The 23,278-nt window shown below is 38.5% G+C and overlaps 2 protein-coding genes across 2 annotated transcripts; one reads left to right on the top strand and one right to left on the bottom strand.

The window, feature by feature from the left end:
• Window positions 1-1,726: 1,726 nt before the first annotated feature.
• Window positions 1,727-11,023, bottom strand: LOC117303169 (actin-related protein 2/3 complex subunit 5-B-like). The gene is made up of 4 exons (XM_033787293.1): window positions 10,691-11,023; window positions 6,046-6,118; window positions 4,675-4,851; window positions 1,727-3,580 (listed from the first exon to the last, which is right to left on the bottom strand). The coding sequence occupies exons 1-4, from the start codon at window positions 10,825-10,827 to the stop codon at window positions 3,518-3,520; spliced, it is 450 nt and encodes a 149-aa protein (XP_033643184.1). The 5' UTR covers window positions 10,828-11,023; the 3' UTR covers window positions 1,727-3,517.
• Window positions 11,024-11,219: 196 nt separating this feature from the next.
• On the top strand, window positions 11,220-19,998 carry LOC117303492 (60S ribosomal protein L35-like). Its single transcript, XM_033787713.1, has 3 exons — window positions 11,220-11,325; window positions 17,613-17,749; window positions 19,507-19,998. Exons 1-3 carry the CDS (start codon window positions 11,323-11,325, stop codon window positions 19,736-19,738), a joined length of 372 nt encoding a protein of 123 aa, XP_033643604.1. The 5' UTR covers window positions 11,220-11,322; the 3' UTR covers window positions 19,739-19,998.
• Window positions 19,999-23,278: the final 3,280 nt, after the last annotated feature.

The raw sequence follows: 23,278 nt of genomic DNA, 5'->3' as shown, positions 1-23,278 counted from the left end.
TATGGGTCAATGGAAACTAATTTCTGTATTAGTTGTTATGTTGAAATTAAACTCCGTCCTCTTCTTCTAGTGTCAAAAATAATGGTGCCCCACTCGACTCCCATATGCAAAGGGGACAGCGCAAAACAGCCTTGATTTGTATAGCGCCTAAATAATCATGATAGGAAAGTCCACCGTGACGAAACTTATAAAACAATGAAGATTTTTGTACCTAAATTCAGCGCCACTACAACAACAAACCTCATTCAGTTAAAAAGAAACTTGTACGGGTGAAATCCACCGTTAAAGGAACACGTTGCCTTGGTTCGGGCGAGTTGGTCTTTGAAAAGCGTATGTAACCGTTTGTTATGAAATGCATATGATTAGAAAGATATTTTAAAAGTACAATATAATGATCCACACAAGTATGACTCGAAATTGTGTGGTTTTCCTTTTACCTTGCCGAGTAACACGGTCGGCCATTCATGGGAGTCAAATTTTTGATCCCATAATGGCCGACCGTGTATAAGTTCGCAAAGTAAAAGGAAAACTACGCAATTTCGAGGAAAATTTGTGTGGATCATTATATTCTACTTTTAAAATATCTTTCTAATCATATACATTTTATAACAAACATTACAAAAGCTTTTCAAAGACAAACTTGACCGATCCAAGGCAAAGTGTTCCTTTAATTCAACCCTTTAAAAAAAAACTGAGCATCTAAGACACAAAATTTATATCAAAATGAAGTTTACCACAATCAATGATCATCTTAATAACACTTTGATATGTGCAAAATGCGAGTTATTTGTTCATCTTTCCAATGGTTCAACTGGTACACACACATCCCCATGTCCACCACATTTTATATCAATACTTTTGCACAATCATTATTTTATATAATAGTCATGGAGAGGCAACATAAGTATTGATAAAGTGGTTGTTACTTCCATTTTTATTACTTAACATCGGTCTCATCACGACAGTGACATGGTAGCAGTGATGAGACCGATGTTAAAAGCGGAGCCATTAACAGCTCAACAAGGTGGGCTAGGTACGGTATATTGTGCCAAATTACCATGCTATCGATTCTTATTTTCACAGTGAAAGAGTGAAAGAGGACTTGCCATTGCATACTTTTTATCAAAATGATTGAACAATGTACATGTTTTGGTAGGAATCGGGGTACGGTTGAATCAGCCCTTTAGGCACTGTAACACTATTGGTATTTACTCAAAACAATTGCTTATTATAAATACATTGCCATGCTATCGATCCTTATTTTCAAAGTGAAAAAGTGAAAGAGGACTTGCTATTGAGCCCAAATTGTTAGCATAAAAACGTAGTTGGTAACGGACAACGGAGAGCTGTTAATGGTATAAAAATAGTGTGAGAAACGGCTCCCTCTGAAGTAACATAGCTTTTGAGGTAATTTCTCGCTCAAATAATAAAAGACTTCAGCTGATGCCTTTTATTATGCATCTGCTGAAAGCACACACGGTGGTGCAACAAGGGTGTTTTTTCTTTCACTATTCTCTTGCAAATCAATGCCCAATTGAGCCCCAAAATTCACATGTGTTTTATTTTATGTGTTGGGATACACCAAGTGAGAATAATTGTATTTGACAACTACCTCTAGCTAAAGCCCCACAAATTAATTAAAAAAGAACTCTATCAAAAATTGATCAAGTTGGCCAATATTGAAGCTTCTAACCTAGAAACGAACTGTACTCTCATACAAAATAAGTTCATCAGTCTAATAAAGCATGTATTCACCTACATGAAAGTGGATTTCAAAAGTAACTCTGGAATAAGTACATGTAGAGTGAGTCATTATACCTCAGCGATGCAGATTACTTTACTTGTATAATACATAAATCATGCTACCTCATCATCTAGCAAATTAAGTGATACATAGAGAAATAAAATTGGTCGAAATTGTCCTTACATTTTCCTGCCTGACTAATAAAACAATTTGAACACTTTCAAACTACTACACACTGGTTTTTGACATTCTATAAAACAGGGTTTTCATATCTGCATTGTAAACATTTATTTTGTTTGTGTACACGGTGTAACTGATTTTGTTTAAATAATTCAATTAAATTCGGTATGTAAGTCCATTAAATGTTTAGCAATTAGAGGGCATTTTCAGATTAAATTTCTACCTTTCCTTTCTACATGGGGGATTTAATTAACAGTTGTAGAATTGAAGCCCACCAAGACATTGTACGTGGTTGGTATAGACTGTGCAAGTCTCAATATTTCGAGACCTTTGTGGGCCCATATGGAGTTTTATTTGATGGGGCTTTACATGATTGAGATTTTGTTTTTGCAATCATTTTATGATCATGAACATAATATGTTGTTGAGAATGTAATCACAAAACTTATGTAAACAGTTGTTTTGGATTGCCACAAAGCCTTTTCACTGTGGTCATGGTTGTTGAAGCGTAAATAAATTTATTTAATTATTTAACCTAAATAAGTCCTAATTATTAAACCTAAATAAGTGCATTACAGGCTGACAACTCTACTATAGTTCACTTTGCTGTGTACTGTAATGTACTTGCCAAGTCATTTATATCGCAATGATTTTCCTATGGCATTTTTTTGTTTACACCTACACTTTTCCTTGTCTGTTTTTATTATTTTGAACAAACACTTGAGTATAAATGTCCATCTTATTCAAAATGATCTTATAATATTAAATGTTCAATGTATAAAAGGGAATGCCAACCTGAAGGGGAATCAATCAGGAAACCCTTTATCATAACATAATTTTAAGCGAACAAAGTACTATTTCCTGAGCAGTTACAAGGGCAAGCTTTGCCCAAGGGCAAGTGAGAGTGAGGGGTATGTGAAAGCTATCAGTGCTTGCTTGAAGTGTTCAACAGTATTACAGAATATAATGTTTCAAGTTGATGATTTGTATGAGCATGAAGCATCTATACATGTACATAAGTGCCAAAGATAAGTTCAGTAAAAGGTCACACAACTCTCTGAATAAAGAAGTAAATTTAAAAAAACTTGTGCAAGTGAAAGCTTATTTTCATTTACCTTATTTTTTTTGAAATGTTTGTCATATTATTTGTGCATGCTGAAATGTATTATCAAAATTCAACCATGGTTGAAATTTATGTAAGAGTTTTAGTTGTGCATTTTTACTTTAACCGGTAAACAAACACCAATGCATAAAACCTTTTAGATCCAATGTGAGTTCAATATACACGTATTGTTTTTAGTGGTGCGGCTCTTTAAAAACTCCTTAAAAAAATGTTTTCTGGGGTAATTAATGGAGCTCCCTTTCTTTCAGTTTGCCTCAGCCTTGATCAGTGAAATTAATAAATAAAACTATAGAAATAAAACAAAAACATGAACTACCAAAAAAAACACATAGGATATAGTAGTATACGTGTGCACGTGTAGTACATGTTTCGGGCTATAGCAAAATTTGTTTATACATGGGCATACATGCATACATTATTTATCAATTATCTTGCCACTGCATAAAGCTGAAAAATCTGGACTCTGCACAATTAGATGCCTTTCCTATCAGTAAGCACTCTTACAATAGTTCCCAGACCACCAACAGCATATACCTATAAAGAAAACACAGACACAAAATACATGTATGATTTATGAGTATTTAAAGCACAAGGGCAGATCATTTAACAAGAAACACCATTTAAACAATTACTGAATAAATTGATTAAAATGTGTAATAGAATGATTAGGTTCCAGCTAGTCCAGCATACATTGTCTTGAAAACAAAATTGCTGTAGGCTTGTAAACACCAGTACTCAACTTGTACTCAACTTGCCATGTGAGATACTAGTAAAACTTCCTAAAGGCAAGTAAAATACAGAGTTTACTACATGAAGCCCAGTAGGCCACTTTACAAAAAGCATACTAAAAAACTGTTTACCAGATATAGACCAATCCGACGCGCCCAGGCGCGCAAGTGTTAAGCACCGCGCGTCACTTGCTGCGGTGTCTTCAGTGCCTAGTTTATGCACAAAAAGACACTGCAGTTGTTAATTTTTCAATAGAGGGCGCTACCAAATTCTTTTTTGTCGGATTGGTCTATAGACAAAAAGGAGTTCATTGTAAGGTTTAATCCTGAAGCGTAAACATGCACTAGTCCACTTCCTACACTTTTACAGCTTTAAGCTTCACATACACGTGCAATGTAACCCAATAAGCCAACAAAACTTGGATCTGTCAAAATAATGGCAATATATGTTCATGTTAACAGGGCATTCATATTTTTATTCTAACCCCTTGCACAGTCAAAATAATGCCTCCCAGTCCCCCCCCAAAGAAACACCACATCAACCCCCTCCCCCCCCAACAAAAAAAACCACAAAAAAACCCACAAACGAACGAACGAACGAACGAACGAACGAACGAACGAACGAACGAACGAACGAACGAACGAACGAACGAACGAACGAACGAACGAACGAACGAACGAACGAACGAACGAACAAACGAACAAACGAACAAACGAACAAACGAACAAACGAACAAACGAACAAACGAACAAACAAACAAACAAACAAACAAACAAACAAACAAACAAACAAACAAACAAAGACAACAACTTTTCAAACTGATGCACTCCATCACAAATCATTTCCTGTGTGCAATGTTAAAGCCCTAGCTAGCTTTAAGTCACAAATTAAATATTTACCTTCTCATGCCATGTCAGTAAAATGGCACTGCTGTTTTCTGTTGGAGATGAGAATCCCTTGTAGATATACTTCATGAGAATGTCAATGGTATCATTATCCAGGCTATTCACTACTTTCTCGACATCAGTGGTTTTAAAAGCTGTTAGCACCCTCATGACAAGATTGAAGGCTTTATCCTGCAAAACAAAATCATGCATTCTTTACTCCAAATTCTAGCAACCTACATGATCTAGATCTGAATGGTTATTTCATTTCAACAAACCAGAAAATGAGCAAACTCAGTCAATCAAGTTGTATATTTTATAAATCACAACTTTGCCCCCCCCCCCCTTTTTAGAATGACTGTTCATATGTAAAAAAATATATATAAAAATATACAGCACTTTCTTAATTTAACATTTGTTCAAATACAAGAATAATGATTGACCGGTGCAGGTTTTTCTGCTTTGGTTATGGACCTTGTGCTGAATGGTATATTTAGCTTATTTCTGTTTCTACTTCGTACAGACAATGGATGAGGTGTAAACTTCGTCCGAGGCTTATATAATAGCATGCATGTGTAGTTTGTGTATGCCTTAATGTGGGGAACACACAAGAAGTCTGTAAATATGCGCATGTACATAGTATTACAATTTATTCCAATCGCACATTGCAAAAAAAGGCGTAAAGTTCATACAAATAAATATGAGGAGTTTGCACCTACGGTTTGACTTGTCTAACAAAAAAGTCTTTGTTTTTCGAGAAATTCAAGCCGACACATGAAAAACAACAAAGCATGAAATGGATATTAAAATTTTGTTTGAGTGGCTGTGACCTGTGACCTATCAGCAACAGGATAGGTATGATGCCCAAAGACAAAGTGAACCAGCATGATGATGATGAGGTTGAGACATAAAAAGGTGAATGTTCAAACCTTGAGATGGGGACTACTGCTGAACAGATCCTCAAATCAAACCCCAAGATGCAAACTGCATCCCAGATCAAACACTCCACAGTCGTAAGTTAAAGTTTCAAATGGTTCATGGACATTCCATGGCTTCTTTTTAATCAGAGCATACATGTAGGTGTGCCAGTGCTTCTCGGCAAAATCAGAATTTTGTGCTTACTGTAGGAGTCCCAATTCATAGCGCTGCTAACCGTAAGCACATGAAAAGGCGTGCTAACCTTCTGGTGCTTACTGCACAAAAACAAATGACATCACAATGCAAATCTACGTTGAATGTGCAATTATGGTCACCTAATTTTCCTGCTAACCTGTGAAATAAGCTAGCACTTATTTTTTTCTGCTACAGTAAGCACAAAAATTCACTTACCGTTAAGCAGCGCTATGAATTGGGCCCTGATACTAAAGTGCACATATGATTACCTACCTTAACAGCTTGATTCTTGGAGCCTATTGGAGGATTTCTTAACACAGCTTTCAATGCATCTTCATAGTTCTTTGTGCTGCCATCATACAGTTAAGAACATAACACTGAAACAAACTGAACTTGATTCTGTCTATGGTATTCATTGGCATAATTGAATCATGTATTTATACAAATCATTTACTCAAAATCGAATTCGTGGAAAATTACTTCTTTCTCGAAGACTAGGTCACTTCAGAGGGAGCTGTTTCTCACAATGTTTTATACTATCAACCTCTCCCCATTACTCGTAATCAAGAAAGGTTTATGGTAAAAATTATTTTTAGTAATTACCAATAGTGTCGACTGCCTTTAAAAGGTCAAGTATACCTTTGGTTTCTGGAACCTTTTGATTGTTTTAATCCCATATACATAAACATGTATGTAAGTTTAGATGTGACAATAAAACTAACATCTGACTATAATAATAATAATAATATGAACACTTATAGTGCGCCGGTATCCACCACAAGTGATGCTCATGGCACAAGGAAGAAACACAAAATTAATGAAAAGCAGCTGTGAAAAAGTGGGTTTTGAGGGCCTCTTTGAACTTATGAATAGAGGACATGTTACGGATATTAAGAGGCAGATTATTCCAAAGTAAAGGACCAGCATGAGAAAAAGCCCTGTCACCCCAATTGTTGTGGGTGTGAGGAACAACCAGTAGTGACGAAGTGGATGATCTAAGACATCTGGAAGGATTGTAACGGGTAATTAATTGACAATTATACTGAGGAGCAGAACCATGTAAAGAATGAAAAACAAGCAGAAGTAATTTGTATTGAATGTGATATTGAACAGGGAGCCAGTGAAGAGCATTTAAAACCGGAGTGATATGGGTTCTCCTGGAGGACAAAGTGACCAGCCGAGCTGCAGTGTTTTGCAGTCGTTGCAAATGAGAGATTTGATTCTGTTGTAGAAGACAGAAGAGAGAATTACAATAATCAAATCGGGAAGAAATCAGACCATGAACAATCTTTTCTGCGGTAGAACAAGTTAAGTATTTACGGATAAACCCCAGATTTCATAATTGACACCAAACTGATTTACATATGTTAGAAACCTGGTTAGACATAGACATAGCAGAGTCAAATGTAACACCTAGATTTTTACAGACTACAGAAGGCTTAATTTTACAATTACCAATGTTGATATGAGAGACTTTGACCTTAGCCAGATGAGCTACAGAACCAAGTAAAATCATTTCAGATTTTTCATTGTTTAACTTGAGTGAATGGGATCCCATCCATTGTATGACATCAACTAAGCATGATTCTAGTTTGTGGATGGCACTAGAAGCATTCTGTTGATTAGGAACAAAAGAAACATAGATTTGAACATCATCAGCATAGCAATGGTATCTAATGTGATGGCGATCAAAAACATCCCTTAGTTCACTCAAATATATAGAAAATAACATTGGCCCACCAACTGAACCTTGTGGGACACCACAGTTCAAGGAGACAGGATCAGATTGAGTCCCATTTATGTACATGACTTGCTGGCGATCAGTCAGGTAGGATTTTAACCAATCTAGCACAACGTCTTGAATACCAAGGGATGAGAGAATATTTAAGAGAATGTCATGATGAACAGTGTCGAAAGCGGATGAAAGGTCTAACGAAACTAAGACAGTTATCCGCCCAAGGTCCATCTCCATGAGAATGTCATTAGATAAGTTCACGAGGAGTGTCTCAACACTGTGGTGTGCCCGATACGCAGACTGTCGACTGTCGAGAAGATTGTTTTCACGGAGGTAGTCTGACAGTCTTGAGAAGACCACTCGTTCGAGTACCTTGGATATGTATGGAAGATTCGAGATAGGACGGTAGTTTTTGAGCAATTCAGGATTTAAAGACGATTTTTTGAGTGTAGGATGAACGTGGGCTATCTTGAGAGCTGCAGGAACAACACCATTGTTCATACTCAAATTAACAATCTCCGCAACAATGGGTGCAAATATATGAGAACAATCTTTCAACAACATAGTGGGGTTGGGGTCCAAGTCACAAAATTTTGCAGGAGTGTGACGAATGAGAGACTCAATTTCCTCTGTAGAAGTAGGCTCAAAGGAATCGAAAACTGTAATTGTTCTAGAAGGTCGTTGCGAGACGTCAGGAGATAGGCTGGTGCATATAGAATCGATCTTGTTTGTGAAGAACTCACCAAAGAGCCGAGCAAGAGATATACTGCAACTGTGAGTAGGAAGTGGAGAAGCTTGCTTGCGATTAAGAAGTTGATTAGCCACACGAAACAGACGTTTTGTGTCATTTCCACAGTCATCAACAACTTCATTATAATAAGCATGTTTATACTTGCAGTTGAGGGAACTGACGTGCTGACGTTGCTTGCAGTAAAGGTCACGATCCACCTCCAATCCAGAGGATCGCCACCTTTTTTCCAGTTGTCTCCGTTTTCGTTTCTCGACGGTAACAGTGGGGTTGTACCATGGGGCATGAGGGCGAAACTTGACGGGGCGAGATTTAGCAGGAGCATGCACATCCAGTAAAGTTTTAAGGGTGGAATTATAGCAATCAATCAGATTGGCAATCCCATCAGAACAGCTCGCTATAATGTTACTCTGTTGAACATCCGCAGCGAAGGAAAGTCTATCAATGGCTTTGATGTTTCTCAGGACTTTTGTTCGACAGACGGGGCATGGCTTTTCCAAGTGTAACTGGCCTACGATGGCAGAGTGGTCAGAAATGCCAGGAACAACATCAAGGTCAGAGAAGAAATTGCCGTCAGCAATGCGTACGATGAAAACATCAAGAATGTGACCATGGTCATGGGTCGGCGACAAGATTCTCTGCCTGAGACTCTGCCTGAGACTTTTATTTTAAAAAGTGGTCCTTTTTTGGGGGGTATCACCCAGCCATAGCCAAAGTTCAGAGCGAATATTATCCAAATTTGGGGGATAACAAGTGATGTATTTTTACATAATTGAGATTGAGAACTTTTAAATGAAATGTTTCTCAGAATGCATATAATAATATTATATCCAAACCTGCTGAGTGCCTAGCCCTGGTAAGGTATAAAGCTTGACAATGCAAGCTTAAAATTTTCTTTGTTTTTACCTCAAAATCTTTTGCTTAAAAAAACAAAAACAAAAAAACCCTGATCTGCACTGATCTGCATCATAAAACTTTCCGATCTAATGCTTCTGAAGTTGTAGATAGCCCTACGGCTAGATTTGTTCAAACAAACATCACACCTTGAGTAAAAATCAAATGAATTTTGAAGGTGCACTTTCTCAACAACTTGCTCGTTTTCGCACACAGTACACATGTTCTCATAATTAGTCTAGTTCTTTCAATAGACCGATCCACTAAGCTCCGCCCCATTGCGTATTGACCAATCACAACGCAACGAAGGTCCGACAAATAAGGTCCGACATGCATGCGCGTATGTTGGCGCGCGCGGCTGAGTTGTGCAGAAAGGCATTCGAGAGCCCCACATGTTCTTGCTCATACGTGCGTCGTGGGTGGAGCCTACTGGATCGGACTATTGTAGCAATTGAAACGAACCATCATTGTTAAGTGGTTAAGCATGTTAAGGGAACCGGGAACCCAACAAAAATAAAACGAAAGATTTTGATATCAATAGTGCTGGGGGAAAAATTTCCGTATGGCGCCACCACTTTTTCATTCGATATGAAATAATACATCCTGGTGTCATGTGTTTTCAGTAGGATAACAGGAAAAAAATTCACAATCAAAAACTAAATATTTTTTTTTCAAACCATCTTTCCAATGTTTTAACAATAACACTTACACTTCATGGTGTGTTTAAATTTTTAAAGTTTTGGTTTTATGTTGCGAGAGACAGTCCGCCATTAACAGTGCTTATAAATGCATGCACGACATTGGAGCAACGTCATATGTTTTCACACCTTTCATTGGTTGGTATTTTATTGAATATTCAGAAGCTAGTATGGCGTGCAAAATGAATCAAAAATATTATTCAATTACTACTCAACAAATTTAATTACATTTTTGTCCTAAGGCATTTTGGCTACTATATTAGAATCCAGAGATATCATAAAAGCATGAAAGTAAAACACCCCACCCCCTTGAAACACACACACTTCATAACAATCCGTTTTCCCCCATTTTCTGAAATAGTTCTAGGAGTACCAGGATAGTATCTAATTTACCTCAATGAGATATCCCTTTTTGTAAAAATGAGTGAAAAAGTGGTGGCGCCATACGGAAAGTTATCCGTGCTGGAAAAGTTTCCGTATGGCGCCACCACTTTTTCATTCGAAATAAAATAACATAGTATCTAATTTACCTGATTGATATATCCCTTTTTGTAAAAAATGAGTGAAAAAGTGGTGGCGCCATACGGAAAGTTATCCCCGGCCTAAGATACGGAGTGGATTGGACCATGGAGGTAGCAAAAGACCTCCATGATTGGACCAATTATTGCTGGGCTACTACCATCGATAGAATAAGATCATGACAATTCAATCAAATTAATAAAGGGAGGCGTGGCCCCGTGGTTGGAAATGATCAGACAAAATTATAATGTGTGAAAAAAGGATTTAAAATCTACATGCAGACTTTTTAATAACTAATTTTGTTCGAATCAATTCAAAGGATATTTGCTCAGAAAGTTCTGCACTTCAGCCTCATCCGGTCCCTTCACTTCCTCGTCTGTTTGGTCATCTTGAAAGTTGTTTTCGTCAAATTGGTCGACGTCAACATTCCGAAACTGGGTTCTCCCGGTGTTTTTAGACATGCTTTATGTTCGTTGAAAAACAAACTTGTAGGATTTCAGCAGACTCTGATCCGGTTTTTTCCACAATGACTTCTTCCACCCAAACAGCGAAGTTAGGCAAAGTAGATACAAGTGTGAAAACAGAACAGTCACAGCATGCAGCTGTAGTTGAGGATTGCACTTATGCAGCCAGCTAGTTAGCCCCCTCTAGCTCTATCTGCTCGCTCAAGTTACTTCCTCATTAAAATGTTTTTTTAAGCCTAGGTGTAAAGCGGTGTCAATGCTCGCCTCAACCCATGCAATGACTAGTAAGTAGCACTAACGTCTGACTCCTTCCCCATACTTGTGGTAAAGTAAGCCGCGTGGAAATGTAAACCAGACTAATTCGTAAATAGTTAGAGCCCGCTTGTGTATCTTTTGTGAAAACGGGCTCTTTACTGCGGGTCTCTGTGGAGAAAACGTTTGGGAGCCTGTCGTGACAGTATACGTTCTTTTCAGACAACATCGCCATTCAAGATGGTTAGTATTGTAATACAAGGGTTAATAATCTCTTTCCATCGTCAAATGTCGACCATAGGTGTGGATTCTATGTTACTTTTCGAATTCCATAATAATTGGTCGTCACAAAAAACTTAATATCGTAAGAATTATTTCAGTGTATAACATTTTTAACGAGGGATGATGATGCTGTTCATTTTATTTCGTTTTGTTTCGCGTGAGCGAGTGGTAGCCCCATAAATACATTACTAATAGTGCTAACTAAACACGATGGACACCCAGCTCCGCTCAACTTTTGGCCAAACGCTTATATCTCTCCAACAGGAGGTAAACACATATTCCCATTGGAAACACACGTTGGGTTTCCCTACTTCTAGAACCAAGGCTCCCCGGAAAAGTTTCCGTATGGCGCCAACACTTTTTCATTCGAAATAAAATAATATAGTATCGTAGCGTCATACGTTATCGACCCTCATATGTTATTGACCCTCATATGTTTTCGGTCCCCAACTTAGTTTGATTCCCGTTTACCGCGAGATTGTGCAAGCTGCACCGGTGACGGAAGCTATGCAGTTTACTCACAGTCTGTATTTTCATCAGGCTTAGTCATGCTGAGAAAAAAGTTTCCTGTCGTTGGTTATGCTCAAACATTTATAAAATGATTGATTTTTGGTACCAATCACTAAGTGCATTATTATGCCAACATTCAAATGAGTCAAAGAAACATCATCCAACCTCAAAAGTTCAAAATAAAATTACTATCTGCTAGATTGAGTTTCATTCTGCTTTAGTCACTAGATGGATCACATGAGGTGGTTACTATTTGGGATTCAATGGTGTGCCAATATGGGGAAAATATTAAAGTATTTTAAGTGAAAATGACAAAAAAAACTTTTTTTGATTTACTGCATACTGTAATAAATTCTGATAAGCGTAATAAATGTTAAGTCTACATTAAAGAGAAAATATCATAGATTGGTTTCTATCTCCTGAAACCAAACATAACTGGTCTGAAATGGGGGAAAACAGATTGTTATGAAGTGTGTGTGTTTCAAGGGGGGTGGGGTGTTTTACTTCCTTATGATATCTCTGGATTCTAATATAGTAGCCAAAATGCCTTAGGACAAAAATGTAATTAAATTTGTTGAGTAGTAATTTAATAATATTTTGATTTATTTTGCACGCCATACTAGCTTCTGAATTTTTAATAAAATACCAACCAATGAAAGGTGTAAAAACATATGACATTGCTCCAATGTCGTGCATGCATAAGCATAGTTGCGATAATCGTAACCCTCCATCCTCCCGACGGTCGGAGACCGGAGGGTTACGACACAAGACTGATAGTATCGGTGTAACTAGCAGTTTTGACCAGTTTTTGCCAGACTCGTGATCAGATTCGTCCTTTTTTTCCCACTTTCCAAAATCATGACAGACATTCTAAACACATGGAGTTGATCTTTATTGTATGACAACGTCATCTGGAACCCTTAAAACTACATCATGAAAATATTTGGCCGAAAAAACGACAAAAACTTACCAAAAGACTGACCGAATATATCCATAATCCATAGCGGGACCAACTAGTGATTTTGATGTCGCACTTGCTTGGCAACAACCAATCAGCGTGACCCAACCATCGATGTCGTATGCGTATCGGCCATTCCAGCTTGCAAACTCACCGCACTGTGTGTGTAAGCACCGATCCCCCGCACCAAGTGCGCAGCATGCAGGCATGTACATGTACATGTATTGTGTACACTTGCACACACACACACAACGTCAGGGTGTGTTTGGCCATGTGGGGGTATGGAGCAGCACACGGTACTTACGAGCTGTATAGTTTGTGCACGCACGATGTTCATACAGTACATGTACATGTACATGCCTGCATGCTGCGCACTCGGTGCGGGGGATCGGTGCTTACACACACAGGCGGTGAGTTTGCAAGCTGGAATGGCCGATACGCATACGACATCGATGGTTGGGTCACGCTGATTGGTTGTTGCCAAGCAAGTGCGACGTTCAAAATCACTAGTTGGTCCCGCTATGGATTATGGATATATTCGGTCAGTCTTTTGGTAAGTTTTTGTCGTTTTTTCTGCCAAATATTTTCATGATGTTGTTTTAAGGGTTCCAGATGACGTTGTCATACAATAAAGATCAACTCCATGTGTTTAGAATGTCTGTCATGATTTTGGAAAGTGGAAAAAAAGGACGAATCTGATCACGAGTCTGGCAAAAACTGGTCAAAACTGCTAGTTACACCGATACTATCAGTCTTGTGTCGTAACCCTCCGGTCTCCGACCGTCGGGAGGATGGAGGGTTACGATTATCGCAACTAGCATAAGCACTGTTAATTGCGGACTGTCTCTCGCAACGTAAAACCAAAACTTTAAAAATTTCAACACGCCATGAAGTGTAGTGTTATTGTTAAAAAATTGGATAGATGATTTGAAAAAAAAATATTTAGTTTTTGATTGTGAACTTTTTTCCTGTTACCCTACTGAAAACACATGACACTAGGATATATAATTTACCTGATTGATATATCCCTTTTTGTAAAAATGAGTGAAAAAGTGGTGGCGCCATACGGAAAGTTATCCGGCTCCCCTGTGTGTGAGCCTTTATAGGAGCCTTTATATTGATCCCGACGGCCGCCAGGCCGGAGGGTACGAGATAGGTTCGAGCATGAGCGGCAACGTTTAATCTGGTCCAACACATACAATTTCGACCAGATTTGCCCCATTTTTACCACTTTCAAAAATCATGACACAAATTCTGAGGGTACGAACTTAATCCGCAATGTCTAATGCAGCCTGCCATAATACTCAATACACCATTTAGGAAATATTTTGAAGAAAAATGGACAAAAACTTATTTTGAATTCCCAGGTTCATATTTTAAACCCGTCGCATTGCTTTGCAAACACATTATTTTGTTGTTGGACTAAACCATTCTGTAAAATGGGTGTTACAATGTTGCAGTGCGTGTGCGCACTGTCCGTTTGCATTGCAAGCGTTCACTCATAATGGCGCGCACGCACTGCAGTACTGCAACATTGTAACACCCCTTTAACAGAATGGTTTAGCCCAACATCAAAATAATGGTCCCAACAAAATAATAATAGACCGATTGCGCTGCCAATGTTTACATGTGATCACGTGACCTAGTGGGTATAGAAAAACACAGCTACACAGTTAAGACATGGGAAGACTCGAATTTTCAATAAATAACGCTTTTAGAAAAACAGCCCTTTTTATAAAGTTGAATATCGTTACATTGATTTAAATCACATTTGCTGTTTGATGTTCCCAGTATTCTACTACAAAATAGGTTTCTTTTGAGAGTATGATTAGACTACGTACATTACTGAGGTGTGAGTGAGCTCACGCGCCGTGGATTTTGCATTGTGCACGGCGGGATGTTGGGCTGTGATGGAGAAGATCGCGAAGTTTTACGACTCATAGCTGACAGCTACCCCTTCTAATCAAATAATTTGAGGGTGAAAGTAAAGGGATTTGCAGTTTCTTTGCCGAAAGACAACAAGGGGGACAGTACTTTTACAAATAAAAACAGAACTTTTTAAACAGAATGAAGATAATTTGGATACATATGACTCTTATACATTTTTTTGTTAATACATTGTGTTAAGATGCATTTAAAATTTGTTGTTGGCAGCTGTCGCCAGGCCTTGGCAGTTGTAAATTTTTAGTGCGAGCCTATGAAATTGCTTGCTCGTTTTGGTGTTGTTATTAGGCCGAACAAAATAATAGTTGTGTTTCCTATTACACTGTGGATGGGAATAGGGTAGGTAGGGGGGTAATATCTTTTTTTTTTGCTTAAAGTTTTTATGGCTCCGAAAATTAGGGTAGGCTAATGTTCCTAAATGTTTTTTTTTGCGCACTTAATTTAAAGAGACTGACCATGTCAAATTTGTTATTGTATGTCAATAGTACCTATCAGCACTGTCTATTCACTGATTCAATGCATGTATCTGACTTAACACCAGTAGAAAGTGGATGGTTTGAGTCCAAATAAAAACACAAGAACATGTCACCATTCTTTCAAAGACAAATAACACCAACATGTTTTTATTGCTGTTTTATAATATGTACGTAAATAAATAAATATAATCCGTGAAAGATGTGAGGTTTGTGGTAACACCATGCAAGATCCCTTGCAGCATGAGAGTCCAGCATTCTTAATAAATACACAAAAGACAATAAATGGCAATATAAAATTCATTTGTACCACAACTACTACCAGATACTTTAAAATATGAAATAAATATATTTCTATTATCATGCATATATTTTTCTTTTAATGTGTTGGTCACAATACATCCATGAACATGTATAGATTTGTCCTAAATTAACAACCCTTCAATGCATTGTTTGTGCCCTTGCTTTTGTCCCTTGAGAAACTTTGGCATGCATTGCCAACACAAATAATTGATTGCACGTTTAATACGTAATATAATAAGCAACAGAATAGATAAAAATGTAAGTAGCAAGTCTACATCAAATTTGTTTGTAAAGTTGGTAGTTGATGTACTTGCGAAGGCCTGTATTTTGTCTTCTGTGTCCGGGTATCCTAATGTAAATGCAGAGTTTATTGTTGATTCAAGTGGTAACGATCGCATCATGTTTGTAGTGGTCAACTTGTGGGAGCATCTATCCCACGTCAACGCGAACACTCCCCCTGTCCCCGGTGCCGCCATGTTGCAAACGGCCTTGCAAACTATACTGCGAGGAAACACACGGCCTCGAGCAGTCAGTTCAGTCACGATCGAAAGCGTCGTGGTATCACACGTGTTTGCAGCTAGAAGCAGGGCACCAAGCTTGTGTTGACCCACAATAATATGTGCGTTATCTCGATTGGCCAGTAAGTGGGCAAAAACAATTCACAACCAATAGCAAGTGAGCTTTCAAAACACACTCATGTTGACCAACGTTTTACATTGCCTGGTACCCAACTGTGAAAAGTTTCCTGTCATTGGACTTGGAGGTGTCGTCAAGTCAAACATTTTCCAAAACACTTTCCTCATTATTAATGGAGCCTAAATTAATTGAAAATACGCACACAAAAAAAACCTTTCAGAAATTATAATGTCAACTTCATCTGCAAATTACAACTTTATCTGCAGATTTAGCTTATTAATTGGCATTATAAATTTTTGAAACACCCCTACGCTCCTTTTTCGACGAGCCCAAACACGTCACAGAACCGCGCAAAATAGTAATCACGCAAGTTGAAAATTGTGCACATTCGCGCACGTAAATGTTTTAATTTGCGTAGGTATATCTTCAATTTGCGCAAGTTAAGCACACTGATAGAACATGTAACACAACAACTGAATTTGCCGACGGAATTGGAACGACTTGTACTTTTGTAGGAGCTAGCTCACGAAATTACGTGGTGGTACGATCGAAGTGACCAAGGTACGAAATGGAAAAGGTTCGAAGTGTCCGACGTTCATGTTTGAATGAGTAAAAAAATAAAGGAAAAAACGAAGAAGAAATCCAGGACGATGTGCACAAAAATGAGGTTTAGGGTCGGCACCAAAAGATTTTATTTTATATCGTTTTTATGAATAAAAACATGTAGGGTCGGCGTGATTTTCTAGGGACGGTCGGGTAACCGGAAACACAACTATTATTTTGTTCGGCCTTATAGAAATATGGTTTGGGGGTGAACCATTGGTATTAATATTAGCTCCCCAAGGTTCGCCGAAGGATTTAGTTTGTCAACTTCCAACACTGAGGAGGGGAGCTCATAATCATATTGGCTAGTCACCAAAAATAAACCACGTTATTGTTTTGCCATACTTAATACACATTCAGTTACCAGGGCAATATGATTTGGAGCAAGGGGAAATGACTGTGACTGTGCAACAAAATGAACTGTTAATGTTCATGTGTTGGATGTTGTTTGACAATATTTGTGCATATGTACAAAACAGTTCCTTGATTGTAAAGCACATGATAAGTAGACCATTGCCTGGGCTAACCAGTCGCACATGGTAAATCGCATGACTAGTAGAGTAGTTCCCAGGCTGCCCGGGTGATATTCTACTTGTCATGCGTATTTACCATGTGCAGGATTACTCAAGTGCGCGCTCGGTACAAAATAAAAATAGCACCTGGCACGTGATGAATGGGCCAGTGAGAACTTGACTCTCGGTCATGAATATGTATGAGGTATAGTAATATTTTTTCGCCTATGATTGATGAAACATTTTACCAAAAAAACATTGTCTGAGCCTAGTCCCTAATTTTAATGTTTTAAATGCCACTTCTTACAGACGAAGATAAAGGCACATGAGCTTCGAGGCAAAAAGAAGGAAGATTTGGAAGAACAGCTTAAGCAGCTTAAACAAGAATTGTCTCAGCTGAGAGTTGCCAAGGTCACCGGTGGACAGGCTTCAAAGCTCTGCAAAATGTAAGATCTCATTGTGTATTTTTAATTTGTTATGATTAAATAATTAATTTATTATTAGTTATTAATAAGAGATTTGGCAGGTCATTACAAAGTTTGTCTATTGGCAGTGAGCATCTTGACATCCTTGTGTGTTGCATCAGATGAGCGCAACAGATTTAAGAAGCACAGATTTGTTTGCACAGATTGTCCTGGTACTGCTGGATTCTTCAGCATTTAGGAAAGGTTTCTGTGAACCAGCCAACCTTGATAAGGGGCCATAATAAATGGATACTTGCCAGTCCTGAGTACTCAAATACATAATCGCTATTAAAAAGACATCACAATCACCCAAAACTACAGATTTCCTGAACCAAGGCATTAAACATTCTAATCATAAGAAGAGGATCTATAACAAATCCTCATAGTGTCATTCTACCATTTGCATATCTACTGACACAATCATCACATTTGACTCATCGGTCACCCTTCCGCTAAACACATACCCAAATGCATTCCCTGTCAAAACGACAAAAACTGCAAATATACACGAACCCACCACTAAAACATGTTTTTAAAAAAATCATCAGTCACAAGCGCAATGTGTCACTGAATTAGACAGTGTTATTTTTATATAATATATATATTGCCATATTATGGCTTGTGTTCAGATTTTATAAAAACTAAACAAATGTGGGGGTTTTACCTTTCACTGTCAGAAGTTGAGCACTCCATCTGGAGATGGCTCAGTCAGAGATACCAACATACACGATTTGGGCGTAGCAAATACGATTTCGAGCCGTGACTACGACGCTACGATAACACTCAATAAAACACGCTAAACATGCCTCCCAATATAATTTTTTTTAAATCGTACAATACATGCAAACAACTAATGAACTATTAAGTGGAAATAAAAATTAAGAAAAATATCAAAACAATTTTAACAGAAAAGAAAAAACACTTTTAATTTTAGAACGCAGTGTTGAATAATAGCGGCGAATTCACTCGAACAATGTACGTGTCTCGAAGTAATGATTGTTGCGTGCCCCCCCCCCCCTTTTTCTATGTTACATTTATTTTTGAAACATAGTCAGAAGATGAGGGAAATCAGGTTTTTTTTAAAAAAAAATTCCACTGGCCCACTATAAACATTTGTAGCTGTTCTGTTGATGCATACAGGTAATTGTTATTTCACAACAATGCCTGAAAATGAGCTAATTAGCATTGTAGAGAGTAATAGAAAGATCGGTTTAGGTAGCCCAAGCTGCGCTCGCCCTTAACATTTGGGAGATGCTACTCTTTTTTAAAATTCAATGTTGACATCTCTGCTCAGTTGTTCAATTTGTTAATTTATTTTATTTTTTCCCCCTTTGGTATTCTTGTTTTAAAACTGTTATTTTGTAACTGCGTCTTCAAGACTTGATAAGTGTTTAACATCTTCCACAAACAAATGGCAGATTTAAGAATGAAATAAAGCAAATTGACCAAATTCCCTTTTAACTTTTGAATTGATTCATTTCAAATTAATTACTTTTTGTAGCCAAAAGTGCCCGATCTGAAGGTAGTGTCCATTGAGTAATTGAAAGCATTTTTGCCAGTTCTTGCTGCTTTATTGTAATAGATAACATGTTTACATTCAGAAGGACAAATGGTAACAAACTTGTTTGTATCTTGGAACTCTTAGCCCATGCACTGTAGTCTGATACGAAGAGAGTTGAAGTAATAAGAACAAGGATAATTTTTTAACAATAGATCCTTATTTGTGTATTTCTCCACAGCCGAGTGGTTCGCAAAGGCATTGCTCGTGTCCTGACAGTCATCCATGAAACCCAGAAGGAAAATCTCCGCAAGTTTTACAAAAATGCGAAGTACAAGCCCCTTGATCTGCGCCGTAAGCTCACCAGAGCCAAGCGACGTGCTCTTACTAAGGGTGAACTCAAGAGAAAAACCAGGAAGCAACAACGGAAAGAGCGCCTTTATCCCATGAGAAAGTTTGCTGTGCGAGAATAGCTGCAGAAATCCTTCAAAGAGGGCAGTGTTGCCAACAGTGGTAGCTATTGGCGAGTTCTTCTGTTAAAAAGTCAGAACTGGAATGGTCAGAATCCATGCACACATTTTGTCAGAGCTGAATTTTAATGTCATTTGTACCGACTCCATAACAGATGGGTTCCATCAATCCACATTCAATCTACCCAAAACAATGATGTATAATGCAGAAAGTGAAAAAACAGAAAAGCAACAAGGAAAATAAAATAATTCTCACACATTAATCTGCGGAACTGCTTGCTTTGTAATTTTGTTTGAGTCTCATGCTTATCATACAAGGTTTAATTATGCAAAAAAAGTATGAGGAGTCCGTCTACACTGCTTGGTAATGACCTGGCCGCTATTAATTGACCATGTAGCTGGCCAGCCATCAACCAAGTTGGTAATTCCACAAGGGATTCATGTACTAGATGATGATGCCTGGCTGGGAATATACATGTACATGTACAGCACAGAGAAACAGACCTACTATGGCCAGCATTGAAGACCAGCTTCTTGCACTTGTATTGCCATCAATAAATACATTTAACGAAGAAAAACAAAATTGGTGAAAATCATAACAATTTGCGAGTTATCTTTCGCCAATTTAAAAAAATTTGTTGGTACAGTGAAGGTGGCTGGGCATTGTTAATGGACTTCACCTTCGGTGACGATTGACTCCCACACTTTTAATGCCTAATTCTACCCAACCTTTTTTAAAGCACTGGACACTATTGGTAATTACTCAAAATAATTATTAGCATAAAACCTTACTTGGTAACGAGTAATGGAGAGCTGTTGATGATAGTACATATATAAAACATTGTGAGAAACTGGTCCCTCTGAAGTTACAAAGTTTTTGAGAAAGAAGTAATTTCTCACTAACTTGATTTTGAGACCTCAGAATTGAATTTTGAGGTCTCTAGTCTAAATCAAGGATCTGAAAGCACACAACTTGCGCTACAAGGGCGTTTTTTCTTGCATTATTTTCTCGCAACTTAGACAACCAATTGAGCTCAAATTTTCACAGGTTTGTTATTTTATGCATAGTATGTTGAAATACACCAAGTGAAAATACTGGTCTTTGACAATTTACAACAGTGTCTAGTGTCTTTAACAATTGAAACTGAGCCAATCCTTTGTCATGTGAGGAACCTGTGTCACTACAAGGTAACCATATCTAGTCGGCAGAAACATCCATTTTAATCCAGGATTAGTGGTGAAACTTTTGAAATCAAGTTTAACAACTGAGGGAGGTTTTTATTCTTTGCAGTAGGAGAAACAACTTGCTTACAGAATGTAACACTCTATTCAAAAACACATCAAATAAGATATGCATAGGTGCTGCTAAGATTTTGTTTTCAAACATTCACATTCCATTAAGTTATCTTGGTGAAAGTCACCTTGGGTACCAAGTTACAGCTATGTTATTTTAAAGGCGTTTTAAAATTAGTTACAAAAAGTACAAATAATCAATGGCACATATCGTGCGCACTTGAAGGGGGTTGCCACACCCCTTTTGGGGAACCTTAATTCCGAAACAACTTGGGAGTTGAAAACTTTTTGCATGTGTTAATTAAACCATGGAGGAAGGAAGAGAAGGAGCTCTTTTTATACAGAACCCGTGGTACCGCCGCTCTGCATCGTTGCCTTCGTGTTGAATCATTGGAGACAAGAATTGTGAATATTTATACATGTACATGTACACGTTTTTATTTACCGTTTGTGGTTTCACGGAAACATCATGGCATTACATTTTTTGAGACTTTCCGGTCACTAGCGGTGGTTCAAAATTCGGGTATGAGCACACGAAGTTGATTGGTATTCAATCGTGTTTTTCGATTTGGTGGGCACAAGTGTACACTATTTGTATCTGGTCTAAAAATTTTTTTAATCCATACGACATACGACACCATAGTTGAGTGAAGAACCAAGTGCGCACGCGCAAACTCAAATATGCCAGTTGTTTGTATAAGGTATGTGGGTGATTACGAGATGTCGTTAAACGACCGCGGTACCACGGGTTCGGCTTTTGAAGTTCCTTCGTTTGAGCTCCTCTTCCCGTCTCCATGATTATACCCATAGATCATGGGCGTCAATCGGGGGGGGGGGGGGGGCAGGGGGACATGTCCCTCTCACCTTTTGGAGGGTGGGGGACACAATATCAAATGTCCCCCACCCCCCACCTTTTTGACCACCTTTATCATGAAGCCCAAGTTTTGCACTGTGTAAGACGAAACCCTGTGTCCCTATATGGGCATTAATCCTGTGGGCAAAGGATGACACAATATCCCCCCTCAAATTGGCCCTAGATTGCATCACAGAGCCTCTATAATGCAAAATTTTCCTGGGCCCTTAATCGGGCCCGGACCCCGAGCGGTAAAAGCTTCTCACACGCATGCTCCATTGTTGACAGATTTGCACCTCCCCCTTGAAAGAGTGGAAGGTACGTGTACCCCCACCCCGCCCCATCCCATTTTTCGAAGGGTGGGGGACACAGTATAAAAATTAATGTTCCCCGTGTTGTTTGACCACCTTTATCATGAAAATCGTGTTTTGCACTGTGGAACTGTGGAGCACTGGAACACAATATTCACACAGCTCATTGTTCTGTTTCGTTTGCCATTTGGCCGCTAAATGGCCTAAAGATTGCACCACAGAGCATCTAAAAATACAAAGTTGTCCCGGGCCCTTCAGCGGGCCCGGACCCGTAAAGGTTTCACACTCGTACGTGCTCACTCTTTGACAGTATTTCCCCCTAAAACTTGGTTCATAGATCCGCACTTGAAGTTGCTGTCAACCCAAAAGGTTCTACTGCTGCTCACATTTTACAGATGTTTTGTTCCGTTCTGTATGCCTCTTATTGGCCTAAGATTGCACCACAGAGCATCTAGAATGCAAAATTTTCCCAGGCCCTTAAACGGGCCCGGAACCATGCCGTAAAGGTTTCGCATTCGTGAGCTCACTCTTCGACAGATTCCCCCCTAAAACTTGGTTCATAGATCCGCACACAACCCAAAAGGTTCTACTGCTGCTTACATTTTACAGATGTTTTGTTCCGTTCTGTATGCCTCGTATTGGCCTAAGATTGCACCACAGAGCATCTAGAATGCAAAATTTTCCCGGGCCCTTAAGCGGGCCCGGACCCATGCCGTCAAGGTTTCACATTCGTGAGCTCACTCTTCGACAGATTCCCCCCCTAAAACTTGGTTCATAGATCCGCACTTGAAGATGCCGTCAACTAAAAAGGTTCTACTTTTGCTCACTTTTTACAGATGTTCTGTTCCATTCTGACAGATTTGCCCCATAAAACTTGTGTCTTAGGTCTGGTGATGATAGGGATGAAACGCCGTCTGAGCATTAGAATGCAGAAACAATATGGATATAACGAAGCTATAATTGAGTTGCTTTTTAGGTACAATAACCATGATAGCAAGAATAGGTGCATCATAACTTGAAATAGGCATTAAATTCCAACATCTGTGAGGGGGAACATCACCCCTCAGATTCACTAGATTGCACCAG

Source organism: Asterias rubens, chromosome 19 (assembly GCF_902459465.1).
Source record: "Asterias rubens chromosome 19, eAstRub1.3, whole genome shotgun sequence".
Lineage (NCBI taxonomy): Eukaryota > Metazoa > Echinodermata > Asteroidea > Forcipulatida > Asteriidae > Asterias > Asterias rubens.
This window is presented reverse-complemented; position numbering and strand designations above follow the sequence as displayed.

Excerpts from the sequence above, each read along its gene's own strand:
- LOC117303169 (XM_033787293.1), bottom strand. The coding sequence starts at position 10,827 with ATGTCTAAAAACACCGGGAGAACCCAGTTTCGGAATGTTGACGTCGAC. Across the intron at positions 6,119-10,690 it reads GTGCAGAACTTTCTGAGCAA|AAAGAACTATGAAGATGCAT; the intron begins ATATCCTTTGAA and ends TGATGGCAGCAC. Across the intron at positions 3,581-4,674 it reads TACTGACATGGCATGAGAAG|GTATATGCTGTTGGTGGTCT; the intron begins GTAAATATTTAA and ends TTTTCTTTATAG.
- LOC117303492 (XM_033787713.1), top strand. Across the intron at positions 17,750-19,506 it reads GCTTCAAAGCTCTGCAAAAT|CCGAGTGGTTCGCAAAGGCA; the intron begins GTAAGATCTCAT and ends ATTTCTCCACAG.